Source organism: Dufourea novaeangliae, unplaced genomic scaffold (assembly GCF_001272555.1).
Source record: "Dufourea novaeangliae isolate 0120121106 unplaced genomic scaffold, ASM127255v1 scaffold25, whole genome shotgun sequence".
NCBI lineage: Eukaryota > Metazoa > Arthropoda > Insecta > Hymenoptera > Halictidae > Dufourea > Dufourea novaeangliae.
The window spans coordinates 2,424,478-2,440,520 of record NW_015373901.1 but is presented as its reverse complement, the minus strand read 5'-3'; the positions used below and the strand labels follow the sequence as shown (position 1 = coordinate 2,440,520).

General features: G+C 32.5%; 1 protein-coding gene across 1 annotated transcript; it reads right to left on the bottom strand.

Annotated features, from left to right (window-relative positions):
• Positions 1 to 1,326: 1,326 nt before the first annotated feature.
• Positions 1,327 to 14,623, bottom strand: LOC107193685 (aromatic-L-amino-acid decarboxylase). Its single transcript, XM_015583176.1, has 11 exons — positions 14,555 to 14,623; positions 7,311 to 7,400; positions 6,782 to 6,902; positions 6,449 to 6,562; positions 6,074 to 6,193; positions 5,486 to 5,615; positions 3,576 to 3,724; positions 2,920 to 3,031; positions 2,633 to 2,841; positions 2,054 to 2,254; positions 1,327 to 1,533 (listed from the first exon to the last, which is right to left on the bottom strand). Exons 2-11 carry the CDS (start codon positions 7,388 to 7,390, stop codon positions 1,327 to 1,329), a joined length of 1,443 nt encoding a protein of 480 aa, XP_015438662.1. The 5' UTR covers positions 7,391 to 7,400; positions 14,555 to 14,623.
• Between the last annotated feature and the right edge of the window lie 1,420 nt (positions 14,624 to 16,043).

Genomic DNA, 16,043 nt, shown 5'->3' with positions numbered 1-16,043 from the left:
TAATATGTTCCCAAAATGATTAAACAAATTTTTCTTCATTTTTCACGTCTTGTTTGTAATATTAAGTACCATCTGATATTGATATCAGGCTTTCGAAGCTAACTGCAATGCATATTTTGGAAACCTTGAAAATACTTTTCAAAGAATAATATCTGGACTTTTTTGATAATGGTGAAATTTTCAATGGGATATTCGTTCTTCATTTTACAGATTGCATTTTTCATATTTGCATTAATCGTAAGTACCATCCAGTATATTATTACAACTTCATTATATTGGAAGCGACGTTAGTAAAATTAATCTTTTAGAATTCAACCCAGCTCACATTTAAGCGAATTGCTCTTTATCCTACGAAAACATGTTTTTGTTTTTTAGTTACTGTAATCTTGTTCATTTTTAATTATATGTACCTATTACTGACACTTAAGAATCCACTATTTCCTTTACTTTTTTATATAATGATTTTCTTCGTGTTATAATGTGTTTTCCCGCAGATAAATAAATAACTTATAGTTCCAAGAAATTATTTTTTTCCATTGATTATCACTCATAGAGTCAGATTGTCATCGTTACTTAAGGAATCCTTGTATTATCAAATTGTGTCAGCTATATTTAAATAGTACATTAATGAAATTAGTAAAGTATAAAATATTATAGTGACAAAAATTACGTTTCTCTATAGGAACAAGCTACAGCTTTTCACAAGTATATTTGAATTACTCTGACACGACCAGAAACGCTACCACCCTGAAGTTATAAGTTTCCACAAAATGTCCTACATTGAATGAGAAATCAAAAGCGCAAATCTGTTAATTTTTGCTTCGTTTTTAATACGTTCACCCCAATTTCGGATGAGAGACCACCGTCACATACCTGTAACGATTGTAATTTTGCAGTTTACATAAAAAAACCAAACGAAGCCTAAAATAATATCTTATTTTTTTGTGCATTTTACAATCTTACTTATATTATTTATTACCACTTTTTATATTTTTTCAAGCTCAATTAAGAAGTTAAATACATTATACTGACTAGAACGTTTAAAATCAAGTGGTTTGCGGCAAACGGTTTCCAAACAAAATACCGGTAATGAATGCTTTCGAAAACAAAATGGTAGTAGCGTACGCGTGAACTGAGATCACGTGTGATTGAATCACTGTGCCAAATTTCGAATTACGAAACACACTAGACAGGAGTGTGAGAACACTTTTCAATCACCCACTCGTTCCTCCGGAATCACTAAAACACGGAACAAACTATAAGCTAGGATTGATTGCAGGTCACTGGGGCCAAGGACCTGCAACCGCGGGCTATCTGAGCCCGCCATCACTTAGAAACCGATTGTTCATCGAGGACCTCGTTAGCTCTCCGCTTTATTTCCTGCCAAGAACTTTGAATGTCCTTGCTCTCGCTATACCGCGAGCAAATCGCGAACCGCAGGAAGTACATGTCGTTTATCTTTGATGGCACCAGGTGAATGTTCCCGGCGCCATTGATCTTCTTCAACAAAGTCTCGTTTATGTCATTCGTACCCTGTGGATAATTCAACCCAACGTTGTATTAGAATACACAAAATATATTGAAATAGAAATGTTAACACTAAAACGACCGACCCAGTCAGCTAAACCTCAAAGCCAAATTTTATCCAAGAGATTTTGTTCATTGAGATTTCTATTGGATATTACAAAATTTTCTTTCGAGATCAAAACTAAGTTACCACCAGTTTTGTACAAATTCACACGAATTGGATACATTAATTACAGGAAGCACATAACAAACTTGGCTTCCGCTAGGGGAAAAAGTGGCGAAGGGAAAGGGCCTCCCGCCACTTGAGAAATTTATTTCAACTACCGATATAAATATTAAATCAAATGTTAATTTGCAATGAATTTCAATAATTCCCAATACATAGTGGTGGGAGACCCTTTCGCTACGTGACTGTTGCCCCTAGTGGAAGCCGAGTATGCTCGTCGGTTTGCGTGGTATATATCTAACAACATTTAACATGCAGATTAATCTGTAGCCTAATGTCACAATTATTAATATAATTTACCTTTAACCGGAAGCAAACGAGACCCAGTATTACATCGGCAACAATCTCAAAGCGAGAATCCGAGAGGACTAGACCTTCGAATTCGTGAGCTTGAGCGACGTGATTCCTGATATATCGTTGAAGATTCTCCACGCCGTAGATCCTCAAAACGAACCACAGTTTCAACGCTCGGAATCTACGCCCCAGTGGAATTTGCCAATGCTGAAAGAACATGAATATTTTCCGAATAGAAATACATCGACATCAATAAACTCAATTATAGATTGAATACGTTATAATATTTATCGAAGTGATAAACATGTTCTACTGCATTTTTATTAACACGTGACATTGATTGATTCACTATTAAGGCTCCCACAAACCAACGATAGATTTTTTATTGATAAATTTTTGCGGAAATTTCTCATAAGACGCCATGCATTTTAAACTGTTGCGAATCTATCGCCTCGAAATATTCGTTGCCGTTGCAAATATTTCGCGTTGGTTTGTGGGAGCCCTTTAAACGAAGAAAAATCGCTGTAGCATTTTTCCCTTATAAAGAACACAGTAAAAAATATTGAAAGTCTATGATAAAATTACCCTGTAGTCAGGGGCAGATCCCTGCATATCATGTTTCAGGTACAACGGATCCACGTTGAAAGCGTTTATAACGTGGGTCGGATCCTTCAGCCACATAGTTGAACAATCGAAGTTAACCAGCATCCATTTGTGTGGATTGAAGTTGAAGGAATCCGCTAGTTCGATGCCCTTCATTAAGTGTCGAAATTCGGGACAAATAAACGCAGATCCTGGAAAAGAATGATTTAAAGATGAATGGTTAATTGTAATAGATCTTATAGGAGATTAATGAAATTCGATTGACGAACCAGCGTAAGCCGCATCGACGTGCAACCAAACGTTTTCGCGGTTCGCAACGACACCCATTTCGTCGAGACGATCGAATGCGCAGGAACAGGTTGTGCCCAAAGTCGCGACAGCCTGTAACATGACAAATGTTCTATTGTGTTCTCTTGAGGTAATGTTGTGAATATACGTGGACTGGATTTCATGAACTTATAACTCGTGTAGTTGTAAAATAGTGTCAACGAAATCCCAAATGTTACTTCAAAACGTGTCCAATTTTGCGTGGAATTTAGATAGCATACTTTATGTATTTAAAGCAAGTACGACTGTACGAAATACACTAAAATAATAGCTTAATCGAATTTAAATCATTAGTACGGAAACTAAGCGTCTAAATAATTTATTATTTAACAAATTAGTACATGTATTTTGACTATGCATCATATTCACTATGTGAGTATAGTGGTTAAAGAATTTTACAATTATTTATCGTACATGATTATTTTTTCCTAATAATGCAACGTATTTATTAATCAGCAGTAACACAACGCAAGATGCATAGACTTTAAACGAAAAATAATCTGTTTCTTGTTCTCCACGTATTTTTATTAAGGCTCCACAGTTTTAGTTAATTCTGTTTTTTCTCAAATATTGATACTGTTTGCTCAATTAAACTTACATAAAATGGAATCAGTCCTTGTTCTTTGTCTTTTCGAATGGCTTCCGCAAGTGTGTCGCCACGAAGTTTGTATTTCGAGTCAACTTCTAGCAACCGGAACTTCACACCTCCGAGAAGCCCGGCTCGTTCTACGGAACTGTGTGCTTGACCTGGGTAACAAACAAATTAAAATTAATTTTCTTGTTTATTAGAATTAATTTGGAAGAAAATAATACATATTAAAATAAACGAAAAGTGACTAACTAAGCATAAATTTATTATTTAATAGTATATTATTTAATAGTATATCATTTAATAGTATATTATTTTATTATTCATCCGAATTACTGTAACACACTGATTTCTCTGTCTGTAATATCCATTTAAAGTATAACTTCTTTCTTTCGTCTCCTGGTACCAAATTGTCGAACATTTATTAAAATGGAAAATTATGCTAAGAATATTTTCTACAAAAAGAAAAAAAAATAATTTCTTTATTTATCTGCCTCAGTGAATGGCACTGTAGATACAAAAATTGTTCTAGATAAACGTTAACGTTCAATATATACAAAAATCTTATGAACTGTATAATCCTTTACCTTCCTTCCATGCAATAAAAGCAAATCTAAATTATTCTTACCACATCATTCCAGTTTTTCTTCTATTCCAACATGAATAGTAAAAAGACAATAGCCGTACAAATATCAATCGATTATTCTAAAGTCTCCAAAGAAAATTACTGAATCTATAATGCTCGATAATAGCTCCCTTGAACGTTCGATTTCTAAAGAATAATGGGGAACCAGCAATCGTTTTATGAGGGATGATTATCCGTAAATGTGAACTCTAGATGAAGGAGAGTCTTGATCCCAAGAGACGACAGACTTCTTTACTTTTCTTTTATTCTAACGATGGACGAGAGATGGTGGGTTACTGATGGAAATTACGAAACCCTTTTGTGCGTCCGTAACTTTTCTACGATTCGACGTGGTTGGCAAGCGGAAGTGGCAACTGGCGCGCTCGGACCTACGAACGGGAGGTGAATTGTGGGGGGTGGACGGGTTGGAATAACTCGAGTGGTTATTACGCGTTGCCATGGTGATAAAGTGCTTGCTGATGAAGTGCTGCAACCCCACACTCACCCTGTCACCCTACCACCCCCGGCTCGCTTACCTTTGTCAAATGTTAAAGAGCGCCGGACAACGTCATCGTTAATCTTGTTTATGGGGAATCACGGCGAAGCACGCGCTCGAAATTCTATTCGACTTTATTTCTTCATCACCGTTATTCATCAATAATTTTTTAAACAAAATAATGTCGTTAATGTCTGATTAATGTAGGTAATGGTTAAAACAATGGAATCGTTTGAATAGCGCCTGACAACGTCACTATTAATCTTGTTTTTGGGGAATTTTGATGGAGCACCTCATCGTTCTTTTTCAATAATCGATTTGACGAAAAATATTTATTCACCAATTGATTGATGGCTGCATATGTGTCCTTTATGTCAAACTTTAAGAAAATGGGGGTAATTCGATAGATAATTGACTTGGATATGAAGTAGGTATTCATTTAGTTGAAATCAGTAAAGTGGTTATTACTGCTTAATCATTCAAATATTTTTATCTGGATGTATATATTTTTTTTTAATTTAAAAAGAATAGAGCTTTTTTGCTTTACAATTATAAATGAGAGTGTTTATTATAATTTATTTAGAAAAAGAGTAAAGGCGACAGTCTATTAAAATGCAAATTATTAAGAGTTTGATTATGATAAATTCTATATTATTTAACGCAAAGGTACAGTACATGAACAATTAACAGTCGAATTTTAAATTAAATATTGTATAAATATTATATGAACATTTTGTATTAAATATTTAAATACTCTCATTTATATTGTTAAACTTGTCAATGAAACTGATTACTTACAGGAACTATAAGCGACTAGTTTTTCCACTATTTCGTGGTCGGTCCAGTCAGGATGCTGTTCCTTGATTTGCCTTATTTTTCTAGCCTTGGCGCCGAGAAGTGCAACCAGTGTGGCTTCGCTCGCAGTACCCTGTAAAATGATATTTTTTCCTGTCATGTATCCCTATTATAAATGATCAAGCAAGTCCTTCTTCATGTATTCCCGCTGTGTCGACATAAAGAATGAGTAACAAAGTGTTGAATAAGAATTATACAGTTGTTAGGATGAAAAAAATTGTACAGATATTACCAGTTATGCATTAGCATATACCACTTTCAGGAAAAAAGTGAACAATGTGCATACAGATTAAAGAGAATTTATTACAAAAATGTATATATAGGGGAAGGTTGTCGAATTTGGACCATCGCCTAGGTTGGACCACTACTGTACCTAATTTGTCATGTGTAAGTAATATTATGCCCTATGATAAACAATATGTGTATAATAGTGGTGATTGCATTAACTAACTTTGTATGTAAGCAACATATTTTCTATCATAGTAATGCTTGTGCGAAAAGAATTGTTTATTACTATGAAATAAATAGTACCTGAATGACACCGCCTCCTTTGCCACCGCTACAGGCTAAAAATTCTTTGGGCAAATCTAACATTTTCCCCAGCCAGTCCAACATCACTACTTCCAGTTCGGTGCAAGCAGGACTCGCCATCTGAACAGAAAAATGATGAAATAGGATTCTAAAGTAGTGATATACAAGAATAAATCTTGCGTAGATGACATGATAATTAATCATGTATATTTTACTACCAAAAGAAAGAAGAAACTAAATGTTTTGGATGAGTATATTATGAATGGTTCATAATAAATGTTTTCCACTGATACTTACGAATCATTTTGTAGAGTATTATTTCAATGACTATGATAAATGGAATGTACTTAATTAATATTTGCCACTGATTCTTACCCATGTGAAACCAATGCAAGCAATAGCACCGCTTAACATGTCAGCAACAATTGCTGGATACGATTGAGCCGTGGGAAAGTACGCGTGAAATTTGGGACTGTGCCAGTGGGTGACCTGAAGAGAAATTTTATAACTATAATAAAAATTGATTACACAACCGAACCGTTTTTCTGATAAGTATAAGAAAAAATGAATTAAGTATAAACAAATTATTAACAAAATATAAACAAGACATGAAGAAAATTCACTTTAGTATTTGTCAAAATAAAGTTTTTGTAGCTTGTAATAAAATGTTTTCCTTTTTAGTAAAGTCGATAAAAATTATATACTTACTCCCGGCATGATTACCCTTTCGATGTCTGTCATAATATCTTTCCAGCTTTCTGCCGTTTGCGGAGCTTCTGATGGCAAAAGAGGCTTCATGTAACCTGGCTCTACTGTTGGTAACACTCTCCTACGAATTAAATTTTTTTATTAACGTTTCTATTCATCCAAAACTATTGTGAACTCGATGGAACTGATATTTTTCAATCGACGATACAATTGCAATATTTATAATAAATTGATAACAAATTTGCTAAAATCTGTATTCTAGACTGCCTAATAAAAATGTAATCGATTTTCTTTCTTTTCTTCTAATTTAGTATTTGAATTAAATTAAATGGATTTTAAAGGTTTTTCTCATTGAAACTTTTAATTTAAAAAGTAGTATTCTCAACTTCTTTCGATCAACTCTATTGTAGAATTATATAGAATTAGTGAGATTTATACGTCCGATTAATTGGAAACTTCGATAGAGTAGTGCTGGAAAATGCGAAGGACGATAAACAGGATGCATGAATAAAAAAGCAAAAGTATTCACCTGTCCCTGATATTCTCCAGATAATTAGTAATGTATTCCGCCATTTCCTTGGCGAAATCCTTGAAACTGTCGGGATCCATTTCGCGTTATCTGCAAAAATGCAGCATTCTGTGAATTAATATTCAATATCCGCGGATACTTATGCAATACAGGCCACTGATAGTTAATGTAAATGATTAACGCAACATCTAGCCGCTTATCTCTAATCTCGATAAAGTATAATTAATTGTAATCAATAATTGCCCAGAATGGAAAAGTTTTTCTGATAAAACATGATACAAACATTTTTTATTTCAATAGAAATAGATAATACAAATTTTAACAGTAATAAGATTTGTAAGTGTGCCAGAAATTGAAATAATAGTTGATATTTCAGGCGTCTTATTAAAATATTAAGATTAGTTTGATTTAATTTAGTTTGTTCCAAAGCATTTGATGACCCTTGCGAATCAAAATTTAACGCCCAGTTCAACGCACGTGGCTTGATGTTTGTTAGGGATTCCGTCGAGGATGCAATAAATTTCCGTGTATATTATCAATATTTTTATGAAAGTTGTAACAGTGTAGATACGATTGATTTAAGTATCTACGTAGTAAATGTGGACAAAATAAGAGTCTATAGTTCCTGATAAATATAACCATTCTTACTATAAAACTATAATTAAATAAGTGTAATTGAATAGTATTATCTTAACTAAGGTACTATGGAATCAGAATAGCATTCAGTTTTATTAAATATTTAAATATGTATATTAATTGATTTTATCTAATAGAAAATGTTTCATAGAGTAATTGAAGTTGTATTTTTCCATGAACGATAATGTTAATGAAAACGTTTTTGATTGAACGAACTGAAAATATAATTCAAATTGTATTCATAAATGTGTAAGAATAGTACAATTCAGTAGATTTCTCATAGAAGCAATTATCTGGCGCCGAAAGAAATATATTTCGCGGATCGAAATAACTCCAACTCCGCTGATTACAGATAAACGTATACTTACTACCAACATGAATTTACATTCAATGTACGATTAGAAAGGAAACAATCATGTAAAGATGTACAATAAGATTGATTATAATTCAGTATTAACAAAAGAATATGTTAGATATCACATATAAAATCTTTTATTTAGTTATCTTAGTGTTTAGAATCCCATAGTAATTAATTTTCTTATTTAAAACATAGTTTTTAGTATTAATCTTAGTTTTCATGTCCAGAAGGACAATAATGAATTAAATTGTCGCTATATTGTAATTTCAAAGAGCTATTATCTTCATATTGTAGTTACTATTATCAAACAATGTTCAGTTTAAATTTCTTAATAGTATTCTGCGGATTTTATGTATATGTGTGTTCTATGTACAAAATTTGATAAAGTAAAACCTTTAATAAGAAACAATTATATGTCATACTATATTATATAGTCGCCCGAGTTCTGGACTGTTCTAACTCTATTTTTCAAACAAATTTAGTTAATCAATCTGCGTGCGTCAAATTGTCCCAAACAATACAAATTCATCATACTATAGAGAAAATTCAACCTAGAAAATAAATATTCTTTTGAGTCCTGACTCCGAAACGGTGAATATTTTTCTTTCTTAGTGCTTGTAATTCCAAAAACTAACAATAATTAAAAACTTCTGTAGTTAATAAAAAAAGATTTTATTAAATATTGTAATAAATAGCTATTCAGTGAATGATATTATAATGTATATGATTATTATTTCACTACGTTCCTGCTTCTATAATATTAAACTTCATCAACTTTGAACTCAGTTTTCTCAATTTAGAAATTAGTGGAGATAAAACAATTAAGACCCAACGCGACGATATGTAATCTAATGTAATCCTTAATAAAATGATAAAATGTTCATTTCCCTCCTCTATCAAAAAAATAGTTCTTAAAAAAATTGAATGTTTATAAACATCCACAGTCTACTTATTACTTTTTAATAAGTTCACTTTAGTAACTTTTTATTACGACCTAACAACACTATACTAATTCGTATTAACAGTAACTCACACCAAGAAGTGATCTAAAACACGGATGAATCTCTGCGATCGACACGTATTCTCTCTCGAGCCACACCGTTTGAATATCACTGACAACGTTCTACATGTACAATGCGCTGCAATAATTGGCAAAGACCAGCCTTCTCAATGTGGGTCTTGAGAATCGTGGTAGGAGTCTCCGACACGTGTCTCTTTGTTGGTTCGTGAGTAAGAGAGGGAGAGATTTGATCCGTACGTAATGATCTACAGTCTACAGTTTCTAGTCGCAACTGGCGACAAGTTGACTCGCGAAGGAATAACGACCATGACTCATTTTTGTGAAGCTGGTTTCGTTCCGACTCCTTTCCCATTGGCGATTTGTCAGAGGCAAGGTTGCTTTCCGACAACGGCACGGAATTCGATCGCATAACTGATTTGTCGTCAGATTTGTGCCAGATAAAACTTTTAAATACTTCGTTAGGTTGTTACGATTTATATGTATGTATATGTATATCGCCTCGAAAAGGATAAGTGTAATTCTATGTAAACTAGTGGTTCAAAGTGTAAACAATTAATTTAGAATTAATGAAGATGAAAAATGTGTAATATTATTATATACAATGTAGGCCAGGATAAGTGGTATAACCGGACATGAAGTTATTCTATATAAAAAATGGAGTCGAAAATGTAGAATAGAATTCTTTCGTATGGTGCTTTGTTTCTGAGATAATCGAATTTGAAAATTTGCTGATTATACATGTAATTTAATTGGACTTGGGTAACACGTCTATTCTTTACATTCTGTATCTACTTATTGCCAGCATAAATATGTACATAGGCTCAAATAGGCTGTCGTTCACAAGTATTACACCATGTTCAAATAAAAATCATATATTTTGGAGGACTTTTATTACTTAACATTAACGTAAGTGTTTTATATCAGCGTTAATATCTTTGAAACTATGTATTTATATAAGACTTTCAACGGACTATTAATGCCTCATTACGTTTACTTCATATTCAATAACTGGCCTAACACTTATGGAATGTACATTGTTAAATAATTCTTCGAATTCGATTATCTCGGAAACGAAGTATCATACGAACAAATTTTATTTTTGATTTTCGACTTATTTCTGTATGTGAAGACATACACATATAAAACTGAACACGAACAGTGTATATTGGTTTGTCATGAATTGGAAGCCTGGTTTGATACTTTATGTCTATAACTCCCGATTTTGACTAGCGAGGTATATAATTGAAAAAAGTAAGTAATGTTAGTTTCAATTAGGTAATTTAGATGGAAAGAGTTTTATTATACAAATAAACCATCTTCAAAAAATTATTAACAACGATAACTGCAAATATGAGCTCGAGTTATTATCATATTAAGTGCTAATTTATTGTTAATAAACGATTAATTCTATTTTTAATGTGAATTATTTTAGTATACATTTACGGTTAATGTGGTAATTATGTTTTTCGAATCAAATCTGAAGACAAATTAGTATTTTGAAATTGCAACTTGAGGAGATAAAAAAATATCGCCATAATCAGTTGCCACTTTATTTTCGATATGATTACGTACACGTGCGAATTTAATTTGTAACAGACAGAAATGTATTATGTACAAAAGGAATTAAGTATCTTTATTACCGCTAACATGAGTGACCTTGTAAACGTGAAAAAGATAAGAATATAAACAAGTACATTACTATAACTACTAATAAAAAAATTAATACATCCACGCAATTCAAAGTTGGTATAATTAATAGACTGCCGACATTTATGCAAACTTCGATTTTTATGGATACATGAGCAGAAACTAGACACCAATAGAGACTTGTTTACTGTATCAGGCCCTAAATAAAAAGAAAACTGTATAGAAATTTATTTAACTCTTTTAATATAAAATATAATAATTAAAGTCACGTTTAATTTATGATAAGAAACGATCAAGGATTTATAATAGATCCTTAAGATTCATATAGAGCGTCAGTGGAAGCAGGGAACCCCTTGGGGATTCCCCTGATCTCGACTCTGACGTCAGTAGATTCTCAGAAGCAGAAACGCAACGACAGAATCACCTGGTTGGGTACATTAACCACCGGAGGCCATTGATCTCACGATGCAGTAGTGAATGTGTAATACTTTCCCATGTACGTAATTTATTTTTATCTTAACAAATGACGTCTTCGGGGAAATACGGAATGGCGTCAATGCGAGGTAACTATCCTCCTTTCGAGAAGGATACAGACGATTAAATAGAAACTTTTACGTGGAAAATCTTACGCAAAGCTTGACTACGATGGTTTTGTTGTACCTGTACAATATTAAACATTGATAATATTCAATAGATCATTTAATGTAATGTAAAATATTTAATATTAGGTATGTTGTTTATTAGAACATTTTACGCAATTTTTTCTTTGACACGAACAAGAAACGTACGAATTGAACCTTTTTTTTAACAATTCGAGACATTACATAATGTGTTTGCAATATTTGGTCTAGTTCGACCATGACCGGTTATCGTTCCTTTAATTCGTGCTACGATCGAGCAAGGTCGCAGTTATTATGTTCTTATACAGAAAGCAAGTTCTTGCTTCTTTTCACAAGTTGCCCAACGAGAATTACTCAATTCCTCCACCTTTCAATTTTTAATTACTCCGAATTTACTTCGCTTGTGCTGCCTTTCTAAAAATCACTAATCAACGAAACTTGAAATCACCGAATTGCATATTAAACTAATCGCCCTAAAAATGACTAAATTTAAAATTTCTTTAATTATAGATCTGAAATGTATTTAACTTTATGCATTTAAAATTGAAAACTACATATATGTTCATGTATATGCAAATAAATTGATTTGTTAATGTTCTGCAATATTTATTTAATTAATCATATGTACTATTTAAAAAGAAGTACAAAATATATCCCACTTATATTTACACGTAATATTTTAATAAAATTGAATTTTTAATTAATACAAATTTTAAGTTTATTAAACGGTTAAATCTAACATATTATGTTCTAATTTATTATAAGTTGTAATAAGTAGGTCATATTACTGAATCTCTTAACAAAAGATAAGTGATTAACCGCGACGCGACGTCACAAAAATTGAAAGGAATCTCTTGTACTTGGAAGTGTTCATTCATAACCGTAGAAAATTGTATCCCTGATCGTGTTCTGAGATTTTGCAATACGGCTGCTTATCACGCAATGTCGTTTATCTCGAGGTTATTAATGATCACATCGTGTGAGATTTCTATAGAACCAACATTTACAGTACCTCGATAGTATTTTCCAAGCCACAAATCAGTTTCTACAAATTTTAATTTGGATGCTTCCGCACATTTTCGTCCCAAACGTCTAACTACTCGTTGATAATTATAATTAAATGAGGAAAAAGTTTATAGCTAGCATACTTTGTAACGAGTATTTCTTCTGCGATGTAATAACAGTTGTGAGCTGTATATGACTGTTGTTAACGAGAATTGCAGGAAAATGCAACTGGTGACTGTTGTATTTGCCTTTGCAGTTGTTATTGCAAAAATTTGTTGACACAGTGATCGAATGTTTGGGGTTGTACCAAACCTTTGTATTAAGTACATTATAATTACTGTTCATATAATAGATTTGAATGCATACGATTTTTATATTTTCGAATGTTAAATAATATAGGAACCATTCAAAATTGATTAGAGAAATTTTCGTGATTTTAAATTACTTTGTAGCAAGTCTGAATTGTTATAGAATTTTTTTCCCATATCACTATTTTTAAGAATAAAAGTGCTCATGCCTTTTTTACGCTATTTTGGTATTCGGTGCTTCATTTTTACTTATTCTACACAAATAAAACTGTTTATAAAAATTATTACGTAAATATTTTAATAATTGTCTGTTAATGATCTTGAAATCTCCGAGTATACTCAGTTCATTGATGCCATGCACGTATAAAATAAATTTGTAACATTAAATCTATGGCAGAGATGTAAAAAATTAATTAGAGAACAACGTATATGTATAGAACTATTGACCAGTTATTATTTTTGCACACAATGTGTGAATATTAATTTAATTAATTCTTTGCACCATTTAATTTATTTAAAATTAAATAACCTATGATTATAAAGTGTACAAATTTTGAGCTGATTGTATACTCAACATCGAACACAGTATACTTTAATTCTTTACAAAATTAAACGAACAGCTCATGCTATTGAAACTCTAAAAAAAAATGAGTAATTGAGTACCTAAAGTCGACGATAACCAATTGAACTGTTTAATTAAGCGCGTCGTTGCGAAAATGAAAGGAATCTCTTCTCCTTGGAAGTGTTAAGTCGTAAACATAGAAAAATGCAAACACTATGTCTGTTTAAACCCATACTGACATGTCTAATTCGATACGCCCTTTTACTTCTATGATGATGTAGTAACAACGCATTACGCGAATTATTCACGTTTCTGGTTTGTTATTACTGAACTGCGAAAATTCATGCAAATTCACAATGTTAGATACTAATTCATAAAAAATCGAATTGGACAGACCTTTTCATCAAGGTGCTTTACTAGATTAATAATACTGCATAAGCAGTATTAAACTTTCTAGAAACCTTTATTTTTAACTTGAGTTTTAAATATTAAACATTCCTGTTTAAAAATTCGATGCTTCTTCGTGTAATTTAATAACACTGATAATCGGTTACCGCCATGGCAGTTGGCACATTGGTGCAGTATTCGTACACCAATGAGTCTAATTATCATTTGACAATATTGTTTTCAGTACACTACTAAGTTAAAAATCGTTTTTCCCAGTTATTCCATAATAATATAATTCTTTGTCTATGTCATAGTCTGCCAGATAAAGTTATGATTTTACTAATTAAACTGTCAATTTTCATGGAAATATAGAATTATTAGAGTTTAATATTTCTTAAACTGGACGAAAAGGAAACATTATTTACCCCATTACGGATTCCAGTAAATTCGAAATAAAAAGAAAACCCGAATAAACTTTCTGAAACTTTTTCCTATATACTGACTTTCAGACGACCGGATATTCCATAAATGCATAAAACCCGCAGTCTATTAATCATACACTGAAAACAGTCTTAATAATCGACAATAAATGTCACCAATGTCTGAATACTTCTTTTTGCCACTGGAAGTTGTCTTTACACACCGAGAATTTTTCCAATGACTCATGTAAACGACTGTATCGAGGACACAATGTACATACGGGGTTCTCGAGCACTCGTAAGGTGAACGGTGTTGCTTGGTTGACAGTTGGTATCCACGTGGATCCGGCTGGCGGGATGCTGTGCTTCAAGGGAAATCCCGCGATCGTGCTCGAACGATCCACGTTCCGCGAGTGTCAACGTGATATTCGCAGTCTCGTGTCTACGCCGCGTTGCTTTATGTACCACCCCACCCTCTGACCTGCAGCTCGGCACTTGTCGGCTCCTCCGAATGGACCCTTTCGACCGTGCGTGATTACGACCTGCGCAGGTAGATCCGTTCGCCTCCTCTCTGAATCGATTGATCTCGACTGCGAAGTCGGATATCGATAAGCCGCATTACGGTTTTAGTGAAATTTCGGAGGCAATTGAGGGGATTGGATGGTGGACAGTGGCGACAACGATCAATGATTCCTGTGATTTCCTTTTTTTTTTTATATTGGGTATATGCAAAAGGAATGGCCGTCTTTCTGTCGAAGGTCTTTATTAATATTGAAGGTATTGGATATTCTATAAGCTCTTTATTAATGGATGTTTTGTTATTGTTGGATATTTTATAACATTTTTATTGCTGGATGTTTTGTTATTGTTGGATGTTCTATAAGCTTACAGAATTTTTGTGGCAAAACTTATATTCTACGTCGATAGAATGAAGTAAAACTGCAATATCGAATTTCATGCAATAGCTATTACTTTCGCATACACCTACGTAATTGATTGAATTTCTAACTGTTTGAGAGTTTGTCTGTTTATGTAAAATACCAGCATTTATGTCATACAATGCGTATGATAGTTGATAATTGATTAAGACTATGAAGAAAAGGTGAATACAAATTTACTGAAAGAGTAAATTAAACTAAATAGTATTAAATACAATTAACTTTTTTGTCTTTTAGATGCAACAGTTTTTACTTTTAATTAATTATACATATTTTATAATGCAGCCCATAAGATTATTTCTCTATTTTATATTAGTCTTTTCTCTATGAAGCATATAAATGACATTTTTACCGTTGAAGTTTAAACCAACTAATTATGAAGTTTTTGATAGTGAATTTTTTTATGCTTCAACTTGTATGGAGCCGAAGTGTTTCAGTTAACTATATCACTGATAAATTAAGGCTTGAAGATTAAACTTCCTTCATAGTTCGATGGCTATCCAATTAAGTGCCTCTTGTCGAGTTCTATTGCTTCGAATTATGGAACAATCTCGACGATCAGTTCCCCGAACAGTGTTCAGACACGAAGCACAATAAAATAGAAATATTAACAAACGTTAAAGCAGATTTTATTCTTTCTTGCCAAATGAAACAGTTTACTGAGGTAACAAGTTTTTATTTCATTTCGATTCGTGAAAATTGTTCCATAGAAATTTGAATTACATTATATCCGTCGTTTATTGATGACACTCGTCATTAAATTTTTAGCGATTGCATAATATCTTGAATGTTACAAACTTTTTTTACTCGAATCCGAACATTGTATTTCATG

Coding starts and splice junctions, on each gene's coding strand:
- LOC107193685 (XM_015583176.1), bottom strand. CDS start 7,390: ATGGATCCCGACAGTTTCAAGGATTTCGCCAAGGAAATGGCGGAATAC. Junction 5,616..6,073: donor AAGGAGGCGGTGTCATTCAG/GTACTATTTATT, acceptor ATCATTTTACAG/GGTACTGCGAGCGAAGCCAC. Junction 3,032..3,575: donor AAGGACTGATTCCATTTTAT/GTAAGTTTAATT, acceptor GTCATGTTACAG/GCTGTCGCGACTTTGGGCAC.